General features: G+C 37.7%; 2 protein-coding genes across 3 annotated transcripts; one reads left to right on the forward strand and one right to left on the reverse strand.

Annotated features, from left to right (window-relative positions):
- Positions 1-410: 410 nt before the first annotated feature.
- On the forward strand, positions 411-5,765 carry foxf1 (forkhead box F1). The gene is made up of 2 exons (XM_007244016.4): positions 411-1,791; positions 3,544-5,765. The coding sequence occupies exons 1-2, from the start codon at positions 819-821 to the stop codon at positions 3,705-3,707; spliced, it is 1,137 nt and encodes a 378-aa protein (XP_007244078.1). The 5' UTR covers positions 411-818; the 3' UTR covers positions 3,708-5,765.
- Positions 5,766-10,796: 5,031 nt separating this feature from the next.
- mthfsd (methenyltetrahydrofolate synthetase domain containing) lies at positions 10,797-18,713 on the reverse strand. Of its 2 annotated transcripts, none has more exons than XM_049483527.1 (8): positions 18,410-18,713; positions 15,331-15,434; positions 15,061-15,174; positions 14,243-14,356; positions 14,038-14,128; positions 13,839-13,951; positions 13,309-13,434; positions 10,797-11,598 (listed from the first exon to the last, which is right to left on the reverse strand). In XM_049483527.1, exons 1-8 carry the CDS (start codon positions 18,435-18,437, stop codon positions 10,972-10,974), a joined length of 1,317 nt encoding a protein of 438 aa, XP_049339484.1. In that variant the 5' UTR covers positions 18,438-18,713; the 3' UTR covers positions 10,797-10,971. The 2 variants fall into 2 exon arrangements, with proteins under 2 accessions (XP_049339484.1, XP_049339482.1); XM_049483525.1 differs by lacking the exon at positions 15,061-15,174 and adding an exon at positions 14,898-15,011 and having other exon boundaries at positions 18,410-18,711.
- Positions 18,714-18,742: the final 29 nt, after the last annotated feature.

Below are 18,742 nucleotides of genomic sequence, written 5' to 3' on the forward strand. Positions count from 1 at the left end.
TAAATAAAACCTTGAAAAAGAATGGTAATATAAGTAAATCAGATTAAACTGTATTGTACGTATATATCCTAAAATAAAACGTTATGAAATCAGTACATGGAATGTAAGCTTATCTACTGTTGTTCGTGTTGGTTAACCTTTACAGTTATTTTTAAGAATTAAAAGCACAAAAAAACGAAAACCCTTGATTAACCAATTGATAAGTATTGAATACGATTGTCCACACCCGTGCACAATATTATTCTACATGAAGCGTATATACATTTAAGGCAATTTCAGCTTACAAACGCAGATAGAAGCAGGGAGCCAGATGTTGTTGGCTGTAGAACATCAGCTCTGTAGTGGGAGGGCACTGGTAGCCTCTATGGGGGGCGGAGCATGTCGAGCGCTTCTGCCCTCCTTCTGCTCAAGAGCGTGCAAGGCGCTCATGGCTTCACATAAGTAAAGGGCGATCTCCTGAGGACGAGCTGAGAAGAGAGGAGAAGATAGACGAGAGGAGAAGAGTAGGAGCTCTTAGCAGCCTCCCCCAACGTGTTTTTTTTCTACTTCCAACCCCCACCTCTACTACTTGCACCACCACCTTCAAATTTTCATTTCATTGTGGACTGTGCTATCTGAGGAACAACCCAGAGGAGAAATAAGAAGTTTTTTTTTCCAACTTTGACGTTTCTTTCCATACTTTTGGTTGCGCATCTGAAGCAAAGAAGTCATGGTCCAGAGTTGGTTGTGAGGGAGTTAACTGTGTTCGTGTTGTTTTTTGTACGCTACCCGAGAAGCAGATCCACCGCGGGGGAGTTCCCTTCCTGGCAAGCTCCTAAATGACGGCCGAGATCCAGCAGCCATCCGTGCAGACTCCTGCCCAGAGCAGCCCAATGTCTGCGCCAGAGAAGCCGGCAGCGATGGACGCGGCCTCCTCTGCCACCAAGACCAAGAAAACTAACGCCGGCATCAGGCGTCCCGAAAAACCGCCGTACTCCTATATCGCTCTCATCGTCATGGCCATTCAAAGTTCTCCCACCAAGCGCCTCACCCTCAGTGAGATCTACCAGTTCCTCCAGAGCCGCTTCCCCTTCTTCCGCGGCTCCTACCAAGGTTGGAAGAACTCTGTGCGCCACAACCTGTCCCTCAACGAGTGCTTCATCAAGCTCCCCAAAGGCTTGGGTCGCCCAGGCAAGGGTCACTACTGGACCATTGACCCGGCCAGCGAGTTCATGTTCGAGGAGGGTTCGTTCCGGCGCAGGCCGCGCGGATTCAGGCGCAAGTGCCAGGCGCTCAAGCCTTCCATGTACAGCATGATGAACGGCCTGGGATTCAACCACCTCCCCGACTCCTACAACTTCCAAGGCGGCGGAGGGGCGCTGTCGTGCCCTCCCAACAGCTTGTCTTTGGAAAGTGGGATTGGGATGATGAACGGACACTTGACCGGCAACATGGACGGTATGGGCCTGGCTGGACACTCCATGTCCCATCTGTCAGCCAATGGAGGACACTCGTACATGGGCAGCTGCACGGGACCGTCCGCCGGTGACTACCCACACCACGACAATGCCGCATCTCCGCTGCTGCCCAGCGGACCAGGGGTCATGGAACCCCATCCCGTTTACTCGAGCCCCACGTCGGCGTGGGCGCCCACCCCGTCCGCCTCTCTCAACAATGGAGCGTCCTATATCAAGCAGCAGCCGCTCTCGCCCTGCAACCCTGGGACGAACCCCCTGCAGCCCAGTTTACCCACGCACTCCCTGGACCAGTCATATCTGCACCAGAACGGACACAGCACGAGTGATCTTCAAGGTAACGGTTTTGTTCTGAATTTATAACTCACATTTATTCACAGAAAATATTTTTTATGCAACCAAGGTTTGCCTACATTGCTCAAAAAACACGTTTTGAAAGACTGCAGCTACAAATCAGTTTACATGTTGTTCACAGTGACAATTCCTCCAAAAAATGATTATTTTTAGAAAAAACCGTGGTTGTTCTATAAAGAACCCAATGTAAAGCCGTTTTATATTAGTTTTAAGAGTGTGGAGCTGCAAATCTAGGCCCAGTTTTTCAAAGTGTTGAGTGCAATGTTAGCTTAACAATTTAGAAAATATATTTTGAGCTGTGAAGTTTTAGAAAACTCAACTCTAATTAAATAACCACACTAAATTACATTTTTAAAACAAAAATATGATTTTAATGATCATAGACTACATTTTACTGAACCAGGTCATATTTTGACAGTTTTCATTTCACATTAATAAATTAAAAGCCACAGTTTTTTCTATAAAAGTAAATGTCTTTTTTATTTTATGCGCGTTTCCCCTAGAAGCTAAAACTGGAATAGGATGTGCTACGTTCCCAAACTGGACTATTATCTATTATGTCTAAACACAAAGTTTGCAAGATGTGTGAAAATGAAGAACCCTAAAATGGGTTATCTGTTATTTTTGATTTACTTATTTTTACAAATATGATGCTTTTTCTATTTATCTAGTTGTGGAACCTTCGTTTATAAGAGTGTTCGCGTTCAGTCTTTATTGAGGTTAGACATTTTATAGCATAATCTTGCTTAAGATGTGCACACTACGATACAATACACCGAATTTCTGATATGTAGAGGGCACACTGGCCGATAAGAGAAGCCGCGCGAGCGATGCGTCCTGTGGGAATCGCGTGCAAGCCGGACAATCCCCATTTCCACCTCCACCCCCGCCCTGGGGCAGGAATAGAAAGATAGCGCTCTTAGTAAATGCCATATAAACCAGAGTGCTTCGCTGCCATCCTCTTTACTGCATTTTAATCTGCGCGTGACCAGTATTAAACAGTATTGATCAGTATAAAACACCTAGTAACTGTACTCTCTACGTGAGCTACAGAGAAAAAAAATTAAGGTCAGTGAGTATACATAAAAGCCTCAAACTATACGAGATCCAATACATTTAGAGACTATATTTAAATGTAAACTTCTGTATATTTCATAACTTATGTAGCATATTAATAGTTCAATGTTATGTGAGTAGTGTTATATATATATATATATATATATATATATATATATATATATATATATATATATACGTATATATATAAAACGTATTTATATATATACGTAATATAGTCACTCGCTTCGACTTTCACCCATCTCTACGTCAAGTTTAAACGCCTTAAAAGCCTTTTTCTTTCGAAGCAAAATAATAAATAAGTAATTGGAATTTAAAATGTCAGTCATTTTATTTATTCTTGCCTCCTAGCATATGCTGTGGCGACAACACCGTCAAATCCATTGTTAAGAAATTAAATGCCAAAATGAATAGCAATAATGATGTTTGTAAGATATAATATGTAAAGCCGCTTCGTGAAAATATTAATTGCGAAAAGCGCTTTATAAGTAAAATTTGACATGAACTAAATTCAGTTATTATTGTTGGTTTCAGGTATATATATATATATATATATTTAGATATGTAATATAATACTTTTCAAGTGTGATTGATCTGTGCTGACTTATGTATCCGTCACCATTTTAATTAAATTTTGTATGTTTGCGCTTCCTTCCAGGTATCCCCAGGTACCACTCGCAGTCTCCCAGCATGTGTGACAGGAAGGAGTTCGTCTTCTCCTTCAACGCCATGACTTCATCCAGCATGCACTCACCCGGCAGCGGTTCCTATTACCACCATCAGCAGGTCGCCTACCAGGACATCAAGCCTTGCGTGATGTGACAGGAGCACCAACAACAGCAGCGGTGGTAAGGGTCAGCGCCAGCCGGGGCACTGCTGCGGGAGAGCGGCTGCGGGAGTGGGGGGACTCGCTCGGTCGGGCCCTGCTGGAGCGCAAAGAGGCGAAGGACACAAAAAAGACCACGAGACACTCGGTACAAGAAGAACTCTATCAGGGACGGAGAAAGGGCGTGCGCAATGTGCCATGCGACCTGCACCATGCGTAATGCGCTCTGCATTATGTGCCGTGCATTATGCGCCCTAAAGCGCACAGGCCACACTATAGGCTACCGGACAGAACTCTCGCCCCGCTCGGTACTCGCTCTGCTGGCGGATCATTAACACATCACAGAGCGTATGTGAGTGTGTGTGTGAGTGTTTGTGTGTGTGTGAGACTGGCTGCAAAAAACACACATTTGCAGTGAAATTCAGGATGAGTTGTTCTTATCGGATCATAAGTCATTATTATTTTTATTAATATTGTTATTGTTATCATTGTTTGTTTAATTAGTGTAAGTAAATGCAGTAGACTATCAAAAATGATGAATGAAGGCACTTTTAAACGAGCGCAACTTATTTATTCTGTTTCTATGTTTGATTGTACAATTATAGCCCCAGTATTGATCGCTTTATTGGCAATATTTGCCCCATACGCTGTCTCTCTCTACTCGGTGTAAAATGAAGGTTAAATGTAAGCACTGTGGTGTTTGTATATCCGTATCGACACAAGTCCCTTTCCAGCACTGTAAAAAACTGTATATGGTGTATGGTGGGTGGGGGTGGGGGTTTGGAGGGGGGATTTCTAGGATTATTTTTCTGTTCAAATGTCTGTAGATATTAGGTCATGTACGCACCATTTGTAGACTATAAAAAGTGTATAAAAGCTAAACTGGCATGCGGTTTTAATTAAACGCTTCTAAAGAAGCACACACACACTTATACACATATGGACAAACACAGTGGATGTTTATATGTACTATTGCTATTGTTTTAATTCTAATACCACTGTACGCACAGTTTGTATTGGTGAATTTCGAAATCAAATAATTTAAAACTACAAGTATTGTGCAAACGTTAAATGGTACTGTAAAAGGGACACGCTTAATTGTAACATTTGCGGATGCTTTTTTATTTGCTAAAATGGAACACATTAAAATATAACGTGTCACTACGTTAAAGTTAAATTTAAATTATTATTATTGCTTCCTTTTCGCTAAATACTGACTTGCATTCCTGACCTAACAAACAGCAGTAATTGGTTCCGATTTTAGCGGTTCTCAAAACAAATAATGATTTTTGATAGATATGCATTATATACATTCTAACATACTTTAGGATGTGCAGAAGTGATTTTTTTGTGGACGATGTGGCTTATTTACACGTATGTAAACGCACACGTAAAATACTGTATATGGCCATAGTAACACACGAAAATATTTTATAAAGCAAACCATGTTATTTTTATCGTTGTGTATTCAAAACACGAAAAATGACAGAGGATTCCAAAACGTTTGCAAGGGACTATAAATAATATAGAACATGATACGCATTCATTTTTTTTCTTATTCAAACTTTATTTTAATCATTATATATGTTGGTGTACATGTATTATTATTATTATTATTATTATTATTATTATTATTATTATTATTAATGTCTTTGTGTGTTGAGACTAAAAATTGATCTGCATTCAATCATTAATTTGCGACAATATGCAGGTTTTAAACTTTTACTTTACAGCGAGAAAAATATATAGCCAGACTAATGTAGATAGTGAGGACAAGTGTAGTGAATGTTGTATAATAAAATACTGGTCACCGTATACAGTAAATTTGCATGTCAATTTTATACCAACTACCGCAAATTTAACACAGTGTTAATTTTACCACTGGTGAATTTACTTTGCAAATATAAGGAGCACATTTAGAAGTAAGAGTACAGTGGTTATAGTGGGTATAGTGAGTGAAGCTGTGTTGGCCTCCCGAGTGTTGTTTTGTTTTCTGGCAGAGATGCTACACTTGTATTGGATCCATTAAAGTGACCACAGAGCTCGCACTCTTATTACAGGCTATTATAGTCCACCTATTCCAGCCAGTGTCCTGCCCTGTCAAGCGGCTCCAGCTGCTGCAGATGGGCTGCTATATTTATTTCTCTAAGTAAAGAGACACACAGCCAACCCAGCATGACCATATGCATATTAAACTGTCAGCTTCTTCAGCGGTAGTGGGAGCTGAGTAGACACTGAACTGACCTGTTCTCCTGATCTTTAGGAGAGCTTTTACACCCTTTAAAATAGTAAAAAAATTGCAGTTTTGTATAGTCAGTACAGGGTACTCTAACATGGGCATGGACAGTTGTGTTCACCAATGTCTACAAAGATGATAAGTGTACGGGGCGCCACCTAAAGGCTAAGCGTAGACAATAAGGTCCATAATATTATATTTGTAATATAGACCTAATTTTTAAGAAAATGGGTGTTGGGTCCCTTTTGACACATTTTGCCAGCGCGTTAAAAAAAAACAAAAAAAAAACTGATAGATTGTTTTTCTAAAATTGATCATGTGTGTCCAACCATTTTACTTTTGAGCGCACATAAACCGAATACATCAAACAGTAAGGCTGTATACTTAACTATGACTTAAGACTTGCTAAAGATAAAATGTTGGGGAGATGACAAAATGTAAATTGACCAAGAAAAAATATTTAATAATTTAATGTAGTGTAGTGGATAACGGAACGTTTTTAATTGCAGACTGGGGTTTAATTCACGGCAAGGCAACCATACCACTCTACACCAACATGTCCTTGGATAAGACTCCTACCCGTAAATTGAAACATGATTTAATAAATGACATGAAAGTTTGCCTGCTGAAATGTAATAATTAGGGAACTAAAGCTCACATAGCCTATGTGTTTATAAGGATAACATACATATATATTTAACAAGCGTTCACACTTGGACAATCACCTTCACACTCAACTATGTGTTGTTACTGAAACCTACCTGGGCTTCCTAAATGCCCCCCATTATTACAGTCCACTTTAATGTTTGATTGGTCCCATTTAGGCCCTATGCACAGTGTATAACCCAGTTGGGCCCGTGTATAATTTTAACCATTTTATATTTTCACTTTCATGCATTTGTCCACTCTGTCATGGAAAGCTGCACAACAAGTTGGACAACAGCAAAGTGGACAATTTTAGCTAAAAGTTGCATTTAATTAAAACGTGGTTGACCTACAGTAGCAGACAATTTGGATTGTTCACGGTGACCTTATTCAGTTTCAAAGATACATTTTATTTTCAAAAATTATTTAATTATTAAATTATCTTGATAGTTTACCACAGCAGAGTGAACAGCTTTTTTTATTTTTTCCTAGCTTATGAAAAAAAATATTAATATTAAATTAATATGATTAATGCTTAAACATGCAGTAAGTGCCTTCAGTCCCTTGAAAGTAAAAGAATGTAAAGGTTTGATGTCACTGATGTTAATAGTTACTTTCGTGAAGGGGCGGTTATAACAAAATGACAGGTTGGACAGAGAATTCTTTAACAAGTTTTAATAGCTTGACAAAAATAGCTAAATAAATGATGAAATAAAAAATAATTTTTTATCAAAAATCATATAAAAAAACGTAATAAAAATAAAATAGTAAATAGTGAAAAGTGTTCTTTAAGCTCTCAAATATAGTTATTTAACTTTTCTAGGCAGCGCTGCGCATATAAAAAAGCCACGCTCACATAAAAAAAATACAAAAAGTACTTATTACAAAAAGGTTAACATTCCTTTATATAAATAATAATGTGTTAATTCAGAATAAATCTTGAAAAAAAGTAATGTTTGAAATTTGAAAATCTATGTCGTGAGCACAAAAGACACATTATATTAATATTGATTATACAGTATTAATATTGACCCATATAATTTTACTGAACGGTTGACAACAGCGTAAGCTGAATAAACCAGGGCAGCAGGTCCAGGCTGCCCTGCTGCTGATGGACCAAACATTCATCCCCACCCTGAGGACATTAAACAGAGCAGCTCGTCTTGGCCGAATAAGCGAATAAAATTCTTCCGTGATTCACAGCTGTTAGTCCGGGGGCTTCGAGACGGTACCATAAAAAGCTCGTGCTGCAGCTACAGCCAAGCTATGTATCGCACAAAGGCCAGACCCAGGATAGGAATATCCACATAGGCCTGAAAACATCTCACACAGTAGGCTTGCGCAAAACCACAGATACCAACGAATAATCCTTAGAACTGGAAGATTTCCCAACATGTGATTTAGATGCAATGCAGGCACGTGTGACGCAAAACAGTTTCAACCTACTAATTGATATACATCTCTGGAAAAAAAAAAAAAATAGAGACCACTTCAGTTTCTGAATCAGATTTTCTGATTTTGCTATTCATAGGTATGTGTTTGAGTAAAATAGACATTAATGTTTTACATACTACAGACAACATTTCTCCCAAATTCCGAAAGAAAATATTGTCATTTAGAGTATTTATTTTCAGAAAATGAGAAATGGCTGAAATAACAAAAGAAGATGCTGAGCTTTAGGACCTCAAATAATGGAAAAAAAAAGTTTATATTCATAAAGATTTAAAATTTCAGAAACCAATGTTTGGTGGAATAACCCTGTTTTTTAATCAGTTTTCATGCATCTTGGCATGTTCTCCTCCACCAGTCTAACAAATTGCTTTTGAATAACTTTATACCACTGGTGAAAACATTCAAGCAGTTCAGCTTGGTTTGATGGCTTGTGCTCATCCATCTTGCTCTTGATTACATTCCAGAGATTTTTCAATGTGGTCAAATTAAAGTAACTCCACATTTTTATTTGGTCTCTTTTTTTGCAGAGCTGTATATTTAAGGCATAATCTTACATTAATCAGCCATAACTTTAAAATCACTGACAGCGTAGTTCAATAATATTAATTATCTGATTCCGATGACACACGTTGAAGGTTGGGATCTACAGTAAATACATTCCTGCATTACATTAATTTAGGACGTGAAGTTTGTAATGGTTCACTCATTAACTCCGTAGCATTTGCTTTATAGCGAACTGACTATGGAAGGTCTAATCAACAAACTTGTTTGTTCACGTCCGACACAAAACTATCATATTGCATTATGGTTAACATTGAAAATTCATGCGTACCTGGTCTGTTCATTGCATTTAACGATGCGTCATTGGTGCACAATAGAAAACTATATAGGGAAACAATTTACTGTTGAGACTTCGAGCAGCACTAAAATGTATTGACGCCAAATAGTGCATAATTTACGTAATAGGGAACAAAATCCCGAATGCAGCTAAGATTTCAAAGCTGGGAATGGCGTTATACACGACTTCATACAAACATGTAACATGTAACAATTTAGTTTTTCAAGATTTACTCTGAATAAACACATTATTACAAATATAGAGGGGCATTTTTGTACATTTTTAAACAGTTTTCTTTGATGTGTGTTCAGTACTTTTTTAAAGTGTATTCAGTATTATTTTAATGTTAATGTTGTATTTTTGATGTTAAATAACACTATTTAAAAATACATTTTAACTACACCTTCAGTTATTTCATATGAATATCAAGCTATTTAATCGTGCCCAAGAAGTCACAGTCCACCTGTTATCTTTGGATATCTCCTGTAAGAAAGCAACCTTTAAAATCAGTGACATCACAGCCTTTAAATTGTTTCACTTTCATCAAACTGAAGGCTGCAGGTTCAGCAATACATCATATTAATTTCAATATTAGACAACTGAATTGAAAAGACAAGAACCAAACTATGATGACTTGACAACTGGATCAACACAAACCTAAAATATTAGGCAGGTCTTGTGGGGTGTGTTCTTGGTATGTAGTGGTCAGTACCAAGGACCACTCCAAGGAAGGACAAACAGTGAACATGGGACTCAGTGATGGAGTCCTCGCCGCACAACTTACAGGACTTCTTACAGGATTCTGCTGCAATCATTAGTCTAGAATGCTGTCTGAAATGATGGTGCCTTATACAATACATTTGGGATAAATTAAAGAGTTTAGGATGAAGTGGGGTGTTGATAACCCAAAATCTTTCTTACTGACACTTTTGCCCAGAGGAAAGAAAAATCTAAAAGTAGATATATTTAATATCTATGTAGTCTCCTAGACAATGAGTTCAGATGTAAAAACAAAGGATACTTTAGCATAAATCTACTGCTGCTCAAATGTGTCCCCTTAGATAAAAAGCTCAGTAGTCACATGTGTCACGATGAAGTCTCACAGTGTGCTCAGATTTGCCACAATTATAATAATAAAAATTTACTAAAATAATAAATAAATGAATAATAAAAGTCCCAACTTGAACTCAACTATTCCTCATTTAAAGACTAAGAGCCTTTTTATTTTTGATGCTGCATATTATATATTGCATTTTAAATGCATATATATATTTGCTACTGTGTGTAAGGCATGTGATTCAGATGTACATTGATGTTTTAGTCTGACATTGTACAAACCCCTCAGGTTTTATTTTTGCAATCAGATTTTTTTTTACTATGCAAAATAATTTCTGTTAAAAAAATAAAAGGTTCAAGAATAAAAGGTACAATTGAGCAATTATTTGTGTTATTTGAGTTTAATGTGTTTAATTACCATGGCAAAGCTTTTTCTAGCTTGTGGGCAGTTTTGGCTCAGTACAGCACTGGGCCATTGATAACAAGGTTGTAGGTTTGATACCTGGGTTTGGTAGGCCATCCATAGTTTCCCAGATCTCATATATGTCCAAAACCACATTTTTAAATTTAACCTCAGAAGTGTTTTATGTCTCAACTGCTCTAATGCCATTTCTCCTAAGCAATCTGTAAGAAAGTTGATCTCTAATTGAAACCTAAATATATGTCTAAAGATGTCATCTGAGACATCAAAGATCAACATTTGAGCAATAAAAATGTTTCATTGCAATCAATCAAAACCTTAATAAAACCTTTTAAATACCCCTAATTTTGGAAGAAACAATGATTGATACAGTGTGCCGATTTTTTCATCTGTATTGTGTACCCTGTAAAAATTAGACTTAGAGATGACACAGTTGATCTTATTTCTAAAGGTTTATTTTTTTTTACTCTACAGTAAAAATCTGTAAAAATACAAACATTCACAAGATCCTCAAATCTCACTTTGATGATCTGATATTTTCTCAAGCACAAAAAAACTTATACCACCGCTTAGACCTATACCACCGTTTTTGACCTTTTCTTGACCTTGTATCTAAGTCCCCGGTTGGTCTGGGACAGTAGTGCTGACGGTGGTGGCTGTGGCCATTGGGGTGTGAGCTGTTCCTTTGGCTTCTTTCCTCCTGGGCCTCTGCTGTGTTTGGTTAGGCCTGCGGCCACCCCTCTGGCTCCTAGCTCGCTCTGCCTGGAGGGTGTGGCCGTTGATAGAGAGCTCCTGCAGGGCAGTTAGGGCCAGGTCAGCCGCCGGCTCATCGCTGTACTCGAGGAAAGCTCTGTGCTGCGCCCCTTGCCAGGTGAGCCTGAGAGGTACGGCATTGCGTTCCCTCAGGACGCTCTTCAGCTCACTCACCCGCAGTCCAGCAGGGATGCCTCCAAGGTAAAGCGTGCTGGAGGGACACTGAGGAGGCTCACGCCCCACAGCACCTCCTTCAGGCCTGTCAGATCCATCCTTCACTGGCCCAATGTGCTGAGGTTTGGGATCCTGTTTGGGTTCTCGCCTCGGTCTACGCTTTGGGTTGGGTTTAGCCTCCTCTTTTGGCTCCTCCTTAAGTTTCTCACATTCAGCAGGGGGCGCTCTTAGCGTGACATCTTTGCCAGCCTTCTGCTCCAAAGCTCTGAGTTTCTTCAGGATGGGAATTTTCTGCAGCATCTCTGTATCTAACTGTAGACATAACAATTACAGAGTTTGAGGGTTTGAGAGAGAAAGGAACGTCGGCTTTGATGTTGGATTTAGTGTGGTCAGTAAAAAGCAGGACATGCTGGCACCAGAGTGATAAGGGGCAACAAGACTTTTTCAAACTTTTTTTTTTTTCTACTGTACTCTGCAGTCATTGGGTCATTATCGAGTTTTTTTTTTTGGCCCTCGAATCCTAAACAAAATTTGACCTTTACACTTTATGTAAAAGTATTTTTCTTACTTTTGACTACAAATATTTTTAAAGAAATTTGAATAGTAATTTTGTTCCATTTCAAACATACATTTTGTAGAACTTTTTGTACATATTTTAAAATTATTTACATACTAATTTATATGTTTATATTTATATATTATTTATTTTACCATAAAAGCCTTAGCTTTACTTCAGCTAAGTATGGAGACAATATGATAAATATTTAGTGAAATTAATATTCATAATTGCTGAACAAGCAGCAACTGTCTTTAGTCTATTGGAAATAAACAGTGTAAATGTTGTGATGTCACTGATTTTAAAGATTACTTTCCTTTAAAAAAAAAAAGGGGCGGGGTTAGACCGGGATTTATTGTACACGTTCAATAGTTTGATATTTTTATGAAAATAGTTAAATGAATAATAGAAATGCCTAAATTATCATCTTTACAATTTTAAGAAAATATACTTTATACATAAATTATTGTGTAATTTAACATCTCAAAAGAATTACTGAACGTAACCAGGCAGCACTACAGACACAGCTAAAATACTAGTCCCACATTTCTTAATATTCCTCTATATTTGTAATAATATATTAATTTAGAGTAAATTGTGAAAAACATTAATATACAGTGTTTGTATGAAACTGAAAGAATTATGTTATAGACACAAAAGGCACATTATATTGGTATTAATCCATTGCATCCTAATATGTCTTAAAAACTATTATCATAACAGCTTTAGATACACTGCAATAAAAAACAGCAAAAGTATATTTTAGGAAATTATTCAGATTTAAATGTTTTGAAGCTTGATAATCATAGCAGTAACTCATCTTAATCAGAGGAAACCTCCCTCTCTATAGCTATATTAAGACTTTTTTCTTTCTGATCTCCAGCGGAAAAAGTGTGATGGCCAGTTTTGTACAGGATATACATGTCCTATTGTTCTTACAGTGACCTCTTGACCTTCTGTTCCACACAGCAGTAACACCAATGCCAAGAGCGCTGGACCACAAACCATTTGAAGAACACATCTGCCCTTTCCTTTATTCAGAGGGCTCTTTCGATGACTAAGATGTCTTAAAGCCATAATTAAAAACACACCTCGTCTCTAAGTCACAAATCTAACAAGCTTTATATGCATACTGCTGCTGTACAACAATATTTAATCATTATGATAGAACTAAAAAAAAAAATTCACTGTACTCAGTATGGAATTCGAAATGTAATTTTTAAGCATCAGTTTGACTTCACTCAACTGTGTATCGAGAAAAATATGTTATATCATCAAAAAAATTTATTTTTTCATTAAAATTGTTACTGTGATTTTGAAAATTGATACAGTATTTCACAAATATACTGCGCATAGTATTTTTTTTTGTTTTAATTAAGATAATCCTAAGTAACAGTTCCGCATTCACCTTTTTACAGGTTTCAAATGTACAGGTTTCAAAAGTGATTTTAGCCTAAATTAGTTACCTTTGACCAAATAATGCCATCTGGCTTTGGACGCTGACACTCAGTCTTGATGATCCTGGTCGGGGTGAGGATATAGTCCACTGTGAGGTCATGACTTTCAGTCAGTCCTTCTGGAATGTCCACAACCTGTTGAAAATTAAGTTTTATTTCACAGTTAATTTATTTTTTCAATAAATCAAAAATCAACAGGGTCTCCCATAAAAAAAACATTTGCATACTTATACTAACTGAATCACAAATTAGTGAATAATAACTAATATAATAATCTGATATTAAGGAAGAATTGTCAAATTTGTGACAATTTTCAAACACTGAATCTGCTCATAGCTCATTCTATAATACTTTTAATTACTAAATTCTATAATTCTTAATTGCTAAAACAATTATTTTGCAACTATTACATTATAACCCATTTATAGTCTCATATTTAAGATGAAATATTTAATCACAGTTTAATTATTATGCAATTATGAACTAATGGGTGGTGCTTTTCTACATGTACAGAACCTATAAAGGTAAGATGTTCTGACCTGGCAGTCGTGAACAATAGTAACAACGACTGTGGATTCATTCACAGCTCCCATTGAGGCCATCATGGCATATTCCATATCTGCAAATCCTTCACCTTTCCCAATTCTGTAACCTGAAAAGAAAGCAAATCCCAGAATTTAATATAAAAATAATAACAAATACATCATTATTAAAACTTAAACAAAGGAACAAACTTACCTTTCTCAGATACAGCCACAGACCCAACCACCACTAGATCTACCTGAACACTCGCATCTAAACCAATTGGGACACTGAACTCCTTTACCCCCTGTTTTAGGAGTAAGGTTAAGTGAATTTCAGTTTTAAAAGTAACATATATAAGTCTTTGCAATCGTAAAATTATAAAATATAAGATGTACAACAAAGTAAGCATGTGTTTAACCTGTGAAGTGGAGCACACTCTGAGATCCTCTTTAGTTGGATTCTGTGGGGGAACAATTTTGTTAAACAGTCCAGTGCGCAGCCGAGGAGTGGGGACCAGCAGGGTTTTTTTCGCCTAAAAAAAATAATAAAGTTAATGTTAAACTAGGGATTAAGTTTAAAGTTTAAAGTTTAAAATCACAAATGACTGTATGCTGTATAATGTGTGTGCTAGGAACAATAGTGACATACTTTATACTTACATATATTACAATTTTAACACAAATACATACAATACTATATACCTACACTATATCCATATGTCCAAATGTCATGTAATTTACACCATATGTCTCATTGTTTGTAGACACCTCTTCCAATTAATGCATTTGGCTACCTCAAGTTGCAAATGTACACATACATGTGTAAGTGAGTAAGTGAGTGAGTGTGTGGGTGAAGAAGTAATTGAGTGAGTAGAGTAGTAAGTGGATGGGTAGGTGGCTGGACAAGTTTATGGGTGGGCCAAAAATGACTTAATATCTTCTTAAAATTACTTCTTTTTCAAAACTGACTAAATAAATGAATCCATGCAAGCCAACTTCTGACTCTATGACTATCAATGGATGAGTGACACAATGTGCTCTCTAGACAAAATGACACAGAACCACCAAAGGTACCTGCAGGGCAGCCAATCGAGCCCCCTCCAGCGGTTTATCTGGATCCACTTTGACTTCACTGGTTTTGGTGAAGGCCTCTAAGCTTACAATCTTACTGCAGGCTCCATGAGCCCCCTGAAGAGAGAGAAGAAAGTGAAATAAAAAAACAGATTAGGTCACTTACACTGAGGGTCTGAAAGCGGGCATGCTCCTGAGGCTTGTCTGGGTTCACTTTGACCACCCTGCTGGACTTAAACTCCTGCAAGCCAGGGAGCCTGCTGCAGGCCTGGGCAGCTGCCTGTCAACTCCAAACACACAAAAACACTATATCGTTAAAGAAAGCCCAGATTAACAGCACTTTCCATCTTTTCCACTTGTCCATCCATTCATCAAACAGTCAAACAAGCAACCTTCAACTTAAACTACTTTATAAAAACAAATATACAAATATTACCTTAAAATTGGGAATTCTGTGGTGCACAGGCCTTGGGAAGTTGGCAAGATCCTTCGCCTCGATGTAATCCCACACTTTTTGGCGAATGTCCCATTTTGTAGCACCTTTAACCAAAGAAATAAAATATGTAAGCACTTTTTAACAATTTAAGCTACTATAGACTATAAAGCAAATAAAGACAATGTTGTTCACAGAACAGTCCAGACATCAGTGTCATTGAATATGCTTGGGATTAAACATTACATTACATTACATTACATTTGGCAGACGCTTTTGTCCAAAGCGACTTACAATAGTCAAGTACAATGTAAAATAAGTTTAAAGGAAAAACATCTTTGGATAGGGATAAAAGGAGGACAAAGGGGAATAATAGGATAGAGGAGTGAAGGAGAGGAAGAAGGAAATGAGGTTAGAAGTAGTTAGTGTGTTAGAGGTGTTAAGAGAGTAAGTGCTCTTTGAAGAGCTCTGTCTTCAGGAGTTTCTTAAAGATAGTGAGAGATTCTCCTGATCTGGTAGTGGAGGGTAGTTTGTTCCACCATTGGGGAACTCTGTATGAGAACAGTCTGGATTGCTTTGTGTGAATGTTTGGCAAAGCGAGGCGACGTTCACTGGAGGAGAGCAGCGGCCGGGAGGTAGCGTAAGCCTTCAGGAGCGAGTGCAGGTAGGAAGGAGCCTGTTCTGACATCACCTTGTAGGCGATTGTAAGAGTTTTGAATTTGATGCGAGCATCAACTGGTAGCCAATGGAGCTCAATGAGCAGCGGGGTGACATGTGCCCGTTTTGGCTGGTTGAAGACCAGACGTGCTGCTGCGTTCTGGATCATCTGGAGTGGTTTTACTACACAGGCCGGGAGGCCAGTTAGCAGGGCATTGCAGTAGTCGAGGCGTGAGATGACGACCGCTTGCACCAGGAGTTGGGTGGCCTGTTGCGTCAGGAACGGTCTAATTTTTCGGATGTTATAGAGCGCAAAGCGGCAGGACCGAGCAACTGAGGCCACATGGTGCGTGAAGGAGAGTTGTTCATCAACCATAACACCCAGGTTCCTAGCAACCTTTGTCGGTGAGAGAGAGAGTCGATACTTATAGAGAATTTGTGTTAAAAAGATGGTTTTGCTGGTATAACCAGAAGTTCAGTCTTTGAGAGATTTAATTGAAGGTGATGCTCCCTCATCCATGAGGATATGTCAGAGAGACACTGCGAAATTCGTGCAGAGATTGAGTGATCTTCAGGTGACAACGACAGGTATAGCTGGGTGTCATCAGCAAAGCAATGGTAGGAAAATCCGTGTGAGCGGATAACCTGACCAAGAGAGGTGGTGTATATGGAGAAGAGAAGGGGTCCCAGTACCGAACCTTGGGGAACCCCAGTGGATAAGGAGTGGGCTGAGGACAGCTGTCCTTGCCACGACACCTTGAACGAGCGCCCAGTGAGGTATGATCTGAACCATGACAGCACATTATCTGCGATCCCCATGTTTGAGAGTATAGTTAGGAGGAAGTCATGGTTGACTGTGTCAAATGCAGCCGAGAGGTCCAGCAGAATGAGCACTGAGGACTGACCTGCAGCTCTGGCAGTTTTCAACGCTTTAAACACAAGGTTAAATAGCAGTCATGAAAATATTTACAAATAAGCAGTAATTTAAATAGAAAATATTAACCATTAAAAGTAAAACAAAAGATGTTATAATACAGCAAAAAAAGTTTGGACACAAACTTAAATTCAGTAGTCTTTCATTATTTAAAAATTCTATGCATTGTAGGTTAATGCTAAAATCATCTAAACTTTTCAAGAACTGATGCACTCACACACTACATACCTGCACTACTGTTTATACTTGTACTGTCATTTCCACTTTAATTCCCTACAACTGTGACATTTAAAAAACTATATTTACTCATTCACTTTACGAGTATTAAAGCAATTTTTTACCTCTACATTTGCACTACTGTTTATACAGGTTCTGTTTATACTGGTACTGCCATTCTCTCTTTAATCCCCCCTCCATCACTATTGTACTATTGTCTTGTGTCTCTTGTCTTACGTATGTCGATATCAGTGACCTTGTTGTATTGTACATTTAGTGTATTTCGTTCTTTTATATTTATATTTTTATCTTGCTGTACTTGTTGTAACTTTGGGAAGGAGAGTAATATAATTTCATGTCCTGTACATAAGCAGTATTGACAATAGAACATTGCTTTACTTGACTTGCTTGGATGTCAGTCAGCTTCACGAGGTAGAGTCACCTGGACTGACTTCAGTTAACAGCTGTGCTGAACTCGTCAAGAGTTAATTACTTAAAGTTGTGAAGAGGTAGAGTTTGTTGGTATACAGTGAAAAGCTATATTTGGGTAATGTTCTTATCCATATTATGGTACGTAACTAATAATTATTTTAAAACAATTCTTCTAAGAAATGAAGTTCAGTCAATCCGAAAAATTTTAAGCAATTTGAAAATATCCTCAAGTGCAGTCGCAAAGATGGAACTGGCTCTCATCAGGAACACCCCAGGAAAGGAAAAGAAAGAGTTACTTCTGTTTTACAGGATAAATTCATCAGTTACCAGGTTAAATAAAAATAGATAAGAGCACCTAAATGATTTACAGACTATTTTGGTTTGTTTAACACTTTTAAATTACTACATGATTTATTATGTGTTCCTTCATAGTCTAAATGACTTCAGTATTAATTTACAATGTAGGAAAAACAAAATATATAAATAAGAGAGAGAGGAGAGAGAGAAAGAGAAAAGTAGAAAAAGTGAAAGAGAGACAGAGAGAAAGATATATATATATATATATATATATATATATATATATATACACACACATTATATATACATATAATATATAATATATATTTACAAAATATGTAAATAAGGGAGACAGGAAGAGAAACAGAGACAAAGAGAAAGACAGACGAAGAGAGAACGAGACAGAAAGAGAGAGAGAGAGAAAGAAAGAAAAAGACAAACAGAGAACAACACAGAAAGAGAGACAGAAAGAGGGAGAAAGAAACACAGAGAACAGACAGTACATAAATTCTGTTATTATGATCAAACAGAACTTTCCCCACTTACCTTCTTTAATAATTACAGCGTGCTCCATAATTCAGCGTGTGTGTGTTTATGAGTAGATGATATTACACATACTGAAGAAACCCAGGCTGATCTAAGGCTCTTCCATAACCTGAATTCCAACAGCAGCTGCCTGTCTATCAAAATACAGTCCAGCTCTTTCTACGGAGCTCTACACAGGACAAACCTCGTTTCCTTTTTTTTAATACTTAAACTCTCCGTGCGTTTCGACATGTTCTTCAGCAGGTGGCGCCAAAAACAAAGTTATTGGTTTTACAGAGAGAAAAGCTTGGTCACTCTCTTATAATTTTTTATTATTTATATAGACAGGTTCAG

This window comes from Astyanax mexicanus, chromosome 9 (assembly GCF_023375975.1).
Source record: "Astyanax mexicanus isolate ESR-SI-001 chromosome 9, AstMex3_surface, whole genome shotgun sequence".
NCBI lineage: Eukaryota > Metazoa > Chordata > Actinopteri > Characiformes > Acestrorhamphidae > Astyanax > Astyanax mexicanus.

Excerpts from the sequence above, each read along its gene's own strand:
- foxf1 (XM_007244016.4), top strand. The coding sequence starts at position 819 with ATGACGGCCGAGATCCAGCAGCCATCCGTGCAGACTCCTGCCCAGAGC. Across the intron at positions 1,792-3,543 it reads CAGCACGAGTGATCTTCAAG|GTATCCCCAGGTACCACTCG; the intron begins GTAACGGTTTTG and ends GCTTCCTTCCAG.
- mthfsd (XM_049483527.1), bottom strand. The coding sequence starts at position 18,437 with ATGGAGCACGCTGTAATTATTAAAGAAG. Across the intron at positions 15,435-18,409 it reads CGCTGTAATTATTAAAGAAG|GTGCTACAAAATGGGACATT; the intron begins GTAAGTGGGGAA and ends CTTTGGTTAAAG. Across the intron at positions 15,175-15,330 it reads ACAGAATTCCCAATTTTAAG|GCAGCTGCCCAGGCCTGCAG; the intron begins GTAATATTTGTA and ends TGGAGTTGACAG.